Source organism: Lynx rufus, unplaced genomic scaffold (assembly GCF_022079265.1).
Source record: "Lynx rufus isolate CCGP_SWC_20201006 ecotype Redwood Valley unplaced genomic scaffold, mLynRuf1.p SCAF_7, whole genome shotgun sequence".
NCBI lineage: Eukaryota > Metazoa > Chordata > Mammalia > Carnivora > Felidae > Lynx > Lynx rufus.
In genome coordinates, this window is record NW_025814889.1 from 76,705,562 (window position 1) to 76,714,659 (window position 9,098).

The 9,098-nt window shown below is 54.3% G+C and overlaps 1 protein-coding gene across 1 annotated transcript in view; it reads right to left on the bottom strand.

Annotated features, from left to right (window-relative positions):
• FAIM2 (Fas apoptotic inhibitory molecule 2) overlaps positions 1 to 2,282 on the bottom strand; it is a 30,465-nt gene extending 28,183 nt beyond the window's left edge. The window contains exon 1 of the mRNA XM_047067381.1: positions 2,268 to 2,282. Coding sequence (XP_046923337.1) covers positions 2,268 to 2,282 — 15 coding nt within the window. The remainder of the gene's footprint in view (positions 1 to 2,267) is intronic.
• Positions 2,283 to 9,098: the final 6,816 nt, after the last annotated feature.

Sequence of the window (9,098 nt, forward strand, 5' to 3'; positions counted from 1 at the left end):
AGCAGAGAACCCAATGAGGGGCTTGAACTCACAAACCATGAAATCATGACCTAAGTTGAAGTTGGATGCCCAACCGACTGAGCCACCCAGGCACCCCTGATCCCTGTTTTAAAATGAGGGAACTGAGGCTCAGAGAGGAAGGATGACTTGTGCAAGGTCACAGAGCCACACATAGCCCATTGGGCTGCAGAGCCCAGGCCCCATCCACTGGGACTGGCCTCCTTCTGTTGGGCTGGAGATGACACTAGGAAGGTGGGGATGGGCGAGCAGGGAAACAGAGAGGGGTGAGGGGAGATATGAGGAAGAAAGGGGACCATAGAGTGGGGAAAGGGCAAGAGGTCCCTGGTGAAGGGTCCTGTTTTGGCCTCATCCTGTTGTGAACCTCAGCCTCTCTCCCAAACCAGAACAGAATCACAGACCTTCACTGTTGGAAGGGATCTCAGAAGGTATCTAGCTCAACCCTTTCCTTCATTTGACAGATGAGGAAACTGAGGCCCAGAGGGAATTGTGCCATGGCAGGTTGAAAACTCAAGCCCATTTACACTCAGCTCTGCCCCAGGCCCCAGAGGGTCCACTTAAGCTTTGGGGAGAGGATGTGAGCTGGAAGGGCCTGAGTGCTGCCGCCAGGGAAGGGAAGACTGTGGGGGAGGGGGTGTATGAAAACTGACTGGCAACAAAAAGACTAAGCCTCAGAAAATGAATGGGATTTAGTTCTGGCTTCAGAAAGAATGTGTTAAACCCGAAGGGCCGCAGAAGAAGGCCGCTGAGTTCATTCTTTGTAGGTTGCATCCAGCTGAGGCAGCCCAGAGGGAAGAGAGCACCAGAACATCTCTGTCTCCACTCAGCCCTAAGGACCACTGAACTGGAAAGTTCTTTTCCATCCTCAGAAAGCCTGTGAGCCAGCTGGGGGTCAGAGGCAGAGGAGGCGGGGCGATGTGCTACATTCATTGAGGACAAGAGGCAATGTCAGCAAAGTGACTGGGGTGGGGGGGGTGGAATCAGCAGTAGGTGTGGGGAGGGGGCTTTTCATTTTCACCACGGTGAACACCCCCCAGGCCTCCTTAGGGAAGGGCCTTGAGGAGCCTAGGCCTGTGAGAATGCGGCCCTGGTTCACCTGCTGCCCTCCCACTCCCCAACCTCCTTCCTCATCTAGACCAGAAGGCTCACATCCAGGAAAACCCATTTCAGCCCACCAGAACCAAGGTCCTTTGAAACCAGACCCAGGAAAAGAATTATCACCTCTGACTTCAGCCCTGTCACGAATGGGCCCTCCTCCCAACCCCCACCCTGCCGATCAGCCCCAGAGCCTCCTGGGCCCTGCCCCCCCCATACACACACACACACACACACACACACACACACCCTCATTCCCAAGTGAGGTCTGCCCAATGGCAGGAGGTGGTATCACCAGTGACATCATTTTGAGGTCTCAGGAGCTTAAAAACAGAGAGGAGGGTCTGAGAGCCCAGGGAAGGATGCCATTGGCTTTGAGGCTTATCTTGGAGAAAGGAAGGGGGAGTGTAGGGGAGGCTCCTCTTCTGTTTTCTCTGCCCAATCCTTGGCACCCCCAAAACAGAGGGCCAGAGGACCCTCCCCCTTTGCCCCAGGCCCTGATTGTTGTATAATTCCACAGGCTGTTGATGTTATGTAACCACACTAGGCCAGCCAAGTCTCTGCCCCAGCCCTTCCCCTCCATTTCAGGCCTAAAACTAGAAAAAAAGAGACTACGTTTTATCTGGTTCCATCTAGTCCCATGTCGAGCCAAAACAAAAATACAAATTAAAGCATCCTGATGCAGGGTTGCCATCGTAATCCCCTCCCCCCCCCCCCCAAAGCATGTGTCCAGATGTGGAATGAGTTGGCTGGGGGGTGGGGGTGGGGGTTTCTGTGGAGGTGGGAAAGATGAGCATAATGTGGTTGGGGCAGGATAGGCACCACTCCTTGGGGCTCACCCAGGTGCCCCCCTCTAGTCCCCCCACCACACCCTGGACACCCAGGTTGATTCCTTAAGGGAAACTGGGTACCTGTGAAGGGTACTGAGATGCCAAAGCCCCTGGGGTGAGAGGGCCTGTTGGGCAGGAAGAGGCCCTGACCTATCACTTGAAATGCGCCTTTTGGTCCTCTGACTGCAGCAAGGACCACAGAGGACCTTCGCACAAGCGCCGGGGAAGGATGCTTATAGTGGTCCAGAGAGTTTGCTCGGGATGACGGGGAGCGGGGAGCCGAAGGATGAAGGATGATGGTGCAGGTGGGGGAGATGCCGGTACCTTTCCTTGTGTCATGGTGCCGTCTCTCCGGGAAGGGGTCCCTGAGGCAGGGGCGGCCGCTTGGGTCACCGCAGCCTGCCTGCGTCTCTTCCTTCCTCCGCGTGGGTTCTAGCAACATCCACTGCAGCCGGGCCAGGCGGACCGGAATGTACCATTCAGGCGCAGGAGGAGGAGGGGGCCTGGGGGCGGGCTGGGAGGCTGCTGCGGAGGCCGCTGCGTATTTACAAGCCCGTAGGGAGGAGGAGGCGCACCGCCCCCTCCCCCGTCCCCTCCACCCTGAACCCTCATCCCGGGACTAGGGAGCGCGTGCTGCAGAGCCACCCAAGTGGATGGGTCCGCAGGGCGGGAGGAGGCGCGGGGACTCCGTGACACCCGACCAGCTGATGCTGCCTGCCTGTAACTGGAGCTGAGTGTCAGGGCCTTATCGCTCCACCATCTCTGCCGCTGACAGGTTCTTTCTGTTCAAGCCTCAGCCTCCCCCTTCCCTGCCTCTGGATGCGTCCCAGATTTCTGTCTCCATTTCCACCTCCCCTCTCATCTGTTTCATCATCCACGGCAGAGTGGGGAAAGTCTCCCACGGCTGGCTCATCTACCCTCCCTGGCTTCTAATAGGGCCCCTTGGGCCCTCAGTTCCTATGGGCCTTAGGCAAGCCATATAGGCACCTCTCCTTTGCCTCCATTTTCCCACCTGTGAAATGGGAGCAATGGGCCCCTCCCTGCCTTGTGGCAGAGGCCTGGTGTGGGAGGATACAGGTGCTGGTGTTTTTGTTTTTGTTTTTGTTTTTTCAGCCCTGCTGGACCATCTAACCAGGCCTTTCTGGAGAGGCTTCTAGCTCTGTCTCAAAGCGTCTCCAACTCCCATCCCCATTCCCAAGATGCTGCTTCCTTTCTGCCTCCACTCCTGCCTCCATCACCCCTGCCCCCTTCCAGAGCCTGTTCCCTCCCCTCTCCCAGGCTTGTCCTTGGGAATTGGCCATCGCCAGGCCCAGTTTTCCAAAGCTGCTGCAGTGTTGCTACGGAGTTTGCAATCTCACAAGCTGGGCTGGATTCCCAACTTGATCACCCTCTGGCCTTGTGACTTTGGCAAGGCCTTGATCTCTGTGAGCTGCAGCGTTTCCTATGGAAAGAAAGAGCTCTGTCCATCCTCGATTGACTGTGAGGCACACAGGTTATGGCGGTGGAAGCGCACTGAAGACCACAAAGTGCAGCCAGCATGTGAGTCATTATTAGCTGAGGAATTAGTGTCTTGGGCCGCTCCAGGGTGAGGACTCTGAGATCTGCCTAAAAGGATCTGAACTTCCTAGGATAAGATGAGAAACCAAGTCCCAATGCAGGGATGGCCCCTTACCGTCTGCTTCTCTGTCGTCTCTCAGCTAGACCCACCCAATGACGGTGAGAGAGCAGGGCGCTTGGTGTGCAGCTAGATTATTGAGTTGTGACTCCAACTCTGTTCACCCTTTGTGTCCCGCCCCCTAGCTACCAACTGCCTACATGCTTGCTTAAGCCGGGGTGTCCCTGTCTAGAGGCTCTCTCAGCCCTCGCTGTCCTTCCCAGCCCTTCTCCTGCCCCCTTCCTCCTGCAAACTGTTGGCATAGTTCCCCCCACCCCCACTGCTGCCCAAGGTCTGCCTGGCCTGCACGCCACCACTGTCCCCTCCCCCCCCCACCCCCCCCACCCCCCAGAATCTGTGTTCTGGAGCAGTTTTCTCCTCCTGCGTGACAGCTCTAGTGGCCACCTCCTCCAGGAAGCCTCCCTGGCCCCTGGTCTGGGATTGGTGCTTTTTTCTGTAGTTTCCTAGCACCCGTCACATGACACTGTGGAGTTTCTTTGTCTCCCTGGTAGATTCTGAGAGAACCTGTCTAGCAGTTTCCACGTTGGCAGGGCTGAGAACTGTGGCAGGCATGTGGAATGTACTCGATAAATCCTAGCTGTGACTATTACCCAGACATATGGTGTTACACAGAGCCTGAATTTATGTAGGCCTCAGCATTTTCATGTATTTGCGAATCTCAGTTGCTCCTTCTCTCCCTGTTTACTCCACTCCTGCCACACAGGCCTCTTGGCTGTTCCTTGACAGGCTAAGTATACTGTTAGCTCAGGGCCCTTGCACTTGCTACATCCTCTGCCTGGAATGTCTACAGATTGCTGTATGGGTCACTCCCTCACTCATTTCACGGCTCTGCTCACACATCACCTTCTTGGGAAGGTCTTCCTGATCCTATATAAGTAGGAATGCCACCAATGTACCACCACCCAGTTCATCGGGCAGTCTCTTTCCTGCCCCAGCTTTATTTTATTTTCTTGGCAATTGTGACCTCTGACACATATCTTGTGTTTAGACTTTTGGTCCCTCTTTCTCTTCTAAGCTCTCAGCGTCAGCTGTTAGTATTAGCCTCAAGGATTCCATAGATGTTGTTTAATGAAATAATTTCCACCCTCATAAGGCAGCTCAGTTCCGCTGTTATTCCTTCATCACGTGTGTCGTGCCTAGCTCTATGTGACACACTGTGGTAGAAGCTTTGGTGGTTCAAAGGGGACTCAGACATGCAGCCTTTCTTCAGCGGGAAAAGGTCCATTCAGAGCTCACCCCTGCGCACTGCCAGGGCGGGAAGCAGGCTCGGGCAGGATCGCTAAAGAAAGGGGTGCCAGGCACAGTGAGAGGTTCCCCAGGGAGCCGGGAGCTTGTTGGGGTCACATCTCTGACTCTCTAGCCCAGAGAATGGGCTTTATTCTGTTAGCATCAGAAGTGGGGGCGGGGGGAAGTTCCAAGGGTTTTCAAGCAGGGGAATAGGTTCGAAATCATGCTTCAGAAAGACCAAACTGCTGTAGTGATATTTGTCGTTAAAGCATTCTCTTGAACAAGAAGGGAAGAAAGGTCAGCCTGTGAGGAACGGTGGGGAGGGCCTGAAGGAGGGCAACGCTGATGAGAATGCAGACTCTGTGAGTTCTTGTGGCGGCCTGGAGCCCAGACTGCAGAGCGGTCTGCCTGGGCTCAAATCCCGGCCCTGGGCAAGATGCTTTGCTTCTCTGTGCCTCTGTTTCCTCACTGAGTTAGTATTAGTAAAGCACTCAGAGCAGAGCCAGGCATATAACAAGTGCCCCATGCATGTTTGGTAATTTAAAAATAAGACAAATGATCCAGGGGCAGAAAAGATGGAGAGAGGCAGACAGCTTGGGGCAGGATTGACAGGACTTGGGAAGAGGCTGAAGACAGAGGGATTTGCAGGCTGAGACCCTGGGAGAATGGTGCCATTAGTAACAGGGAGGATGGGGCTGATGTGTTTGGTGGGGGGGGGGGGGGTGTCAGGTTGAGTTTGTGGTGCTCCTGGGATATCTAGGTAGAGATGTCTCCTAGGCAGTTAGCTAGAGAGGCTCCTGGTGCCCAGAAGAGATGTCTAGGCAGTGCCTTCCTTACATAGCTCAGGGGGCACCTTGCATTGTATTTTAGGGGAATGTCATGCCCTTTCCCACCTTGGAGCCCAGCTCTGGGGCCTCATCAAGTCGAGCAGTGCGGCAGCTGGGACTGGGCTGGATTCGGAGGTTTGGGGCTCCTTGGTCGTTAGCATGTGGACAGTGGCTGAATCATGGAATACATGACGACATCCTGCAGAGCGAGGCCAAGGAGGGAAGAGGCCCAGAGCAGCACCTGGAGGGGGGTGGAGAGTCAGAAGAAAGTTCTTCCCTCTCTCCCAGAACCCCCTCACCGTCTTCAATGACCAGGCTGAGGTAAGAGGGACAGACTCAGAGACCACCAGTCCGTGTGGCCGGGGCCGCTCCTCAGAGCAGGGGAGGGTGTGGGCCCCCACGTTTCCTTTCCCCTCCTTTCAGGCCAACGCAAGCAAGGCAGCCCATCCCCATCCTTGTTCTGCTCCACTTCTCAGCCAGCTCTGTTTGCAGCAAGCGCCTGGGAGGTGGGACGGGGGGCGGGGGGGCGGAGGTGTGGACAGAGGCGAGGTTTCTCTTTCTACAGCCATAGAAGCAAGAGGCCAAAGAGGGTGAGTGACAAACCCAAAGTTACATGACATGTTGGGGGTCAAGCTGAGATGAGAAGAGTGGATGTGACCCCATCTCCAGGACCAACAGGCCAAGAGTGTTTCAGTGACAGCACTTGGTCAGGGTGTGGTGGGGGGAGCTGGGGGTTTTCCGGCGCCCTAGATGGGCAAAAGCAGAGCTTTCCGGGTACCTCTTCCCAGATCCTTACCCATAACTGCCCCCCCCAACCCGCAACAGCCCCTGTCCCCCAGGGATGAAGAGAGAACCTGCAGATTTGAAGTCAGTAAGAGGGAAGGGCTGAGGCAGTGGCTAGAGCTCCGGTCCTCACAGCAAGCAGGTTTCTCAGGGTGGGCTATGAGAGGTGGAGGTCCAGGTGAGCTCAGGCATACCAATGTGCCCTCCTGGCTTTACCTGGGCTACAGCAGTGGCTGCCTTCCTACAAATTGTCCTCCTGGTCCCTGGCCCCCTGCCCCTCTCACTGCTGTCCTTACAGGCCCTTCCTACCTCCCCCTCCAGCAGCCCTGCCACAAAGAACCTGACCTCCCGGAGTGGCCAGCCACAGCCTGATGACACAACTTCTCTATGCTAGGGTTTCTATTCCTACCTCCTCACCCCCTCCCCCGTGACAAGAGGCCTCCCCAGATATGTCTCCACAGCACAGGGACATGAAGCCTCTTCCCAGCTGCAGGGACTGCTTACAGGTGTGAAACCACATTCCAGTCCCCCTCTCTCCTCCCAACCCCCCAACTTCTGGGCGTTTGCTGGGAGCTGGGGCAGGGGGAGCCAAGTGCAGGAGCTGAGGTTTCCAGGCTCTTCACACCCAGCCCCATCTGCTCTGTTGCTCTTAGCAGTGTCCAGACCCTTGATAAATCATTTCTGTCCCCTGGGTCTTGCTGTTGGGGCTGGCCCTCCCTGATTCCTAGCATGGCCACGGGTTCTGTTGAGATTTTTATATGTGCACGTCTGCTTCTCTACCAGATGGAAAGATCCTTAAAGGTTGGACTCGATCAGGACGCCTGGGTGGCTCAGTCGGTTAAGCATCCAACTTCAGCTCAGGTCACAATCTCATGGTCCGTGAGTTTGAGCCCCGCATCGGGCTCTATGCTGACAGCTCAGAGCCTAGAGCCTGCTTCAGATTCTGTCTCCCTCTCTCTCCTCCCTCCCTTGTTCACGCTCCATCTCCCCCTCTCTCTCAAAAAATAAATAAACATTAAAAAAAAAAAAAAGTAAGACTATCCTTCCAGCCCCCACTCCTCTTCCACCGGGTAGAGCTCACTGATAAAGAAGAATACAGGTAGGTTTTGGATTAGGTCTATCTGGGTGCAAATTTTGATCTTACCATTTAGGCAAGTCATTAAACCTCTCCAAGTTTAGTTTTTTAATCTGTAAAATGGATATTCATTCATTAATTCACTCATTCAACCAATATTCACCGAGGGCCTGCTACATCTCAGGCAATCACGCAGATACAGCATCTAACACAAAAGACACAAATCCCTGCCCTGTGGGCCTTGCTTTTTAGTGGGGAACCTTAGTGCCTGTCTCAAAGAGTGATTGGGAGGACTCGATGAGCTAATTAGGATCAAGCTTCGCACAGGGCCTGATGTGATAGGCCTGACAGGTTAGAGCTGTTGTAAACATCCATTCAGGGCCACTTATCAAGAGCTTACTGTGTGCCAGCTCCGTGCTAGGTGCTGAGGAGACAAAGATGTGGAACAGCCATCCACACCCTCGGGGAACTCAGTTTAATGCCCCTAATGTGTGTTGAATGGGCACTACCCTCGTCATTGTTCACAAGCTTATAACAAGCACCAGTCTGTAGCGTGTGCTACAAAGAGCCATAAAATTCTAGTAGGTGTGACATGACAGGTGTTTATCCCCTGGTACCCCACAGACTAAGTCACACATGATTGATGTGCTTTCAGGAGGTTCCGAAAAAGGAGCGGTTATATTTGGTTGGGGGACAGAAAGGATCTGGAGGAGGTGGCTTTTGAACAGCATCTGAAAGAAAAGAGTAGGATTCCACAGACAGAGAGTGGTGGCAGAGATAGGAAGGGCGGCCCTTCAAGGGACCAGAAGGGCACAAAAATAAGTGCTTGGAGGAAGGAAAACAGGAGGCGCCAATTGTGTGCCTAATCCCAAGATGACCTAGTCCACGGTGAGGGTGGAGGTTAGTCTAGGCAAGGCAGCTGAATTCACAAGCACAGGAGACAACTCTCCAAGAGGTGGGTTGGAGAGACCCCTTTCCTAGCCCTCTACCCTCGAGCAAGACTACACCAGGCTCAGAATGCCGCCATTAGAAGTTCATTTCCTTGAGCAAGCGTCAGCTTCCAGGAGGTCCCTCACAGAAACAAACCACGAAAGTGAAACTCCCTGAGTGGTGCGACACGTTGTAGATACTTCGCACGCACCACGTCCCTTCCCTTTCTCCTAAGCGGAAAGCTCTGTTTCATGAGCCAGGAACCTTGTAAATATTTCAGTGGTGTCTGTGTGGTTGAGGCTGTGAAGACTGTTCTCTGCAGCACTCGTGACAGTGAGGTCTGGGAGATGTCTCAGGCCCGTTACAAGTGTTTGATCAGCCTCATGTTAAAAAAAAAAAAAAAAAAAAATTCCCGGAACTGTTGACTGTCACTGGCGTGAGACAGATTTGCACTTTTTCTGGAAAGAGGCCAGAACATGAACCAGCAGAGAGTTGCATCTCACAAAAGAGACCATGGCCAAGGCCTGACAACCAGGCATGAGCTCCTCCACCCCCAACACAGCCCCAAGCCATCAACTGGGCCGGGCAAGGGCTCTGTCACACTAGGGGTCCCGGAAGGAAGCCCAGGAAAGAAAACA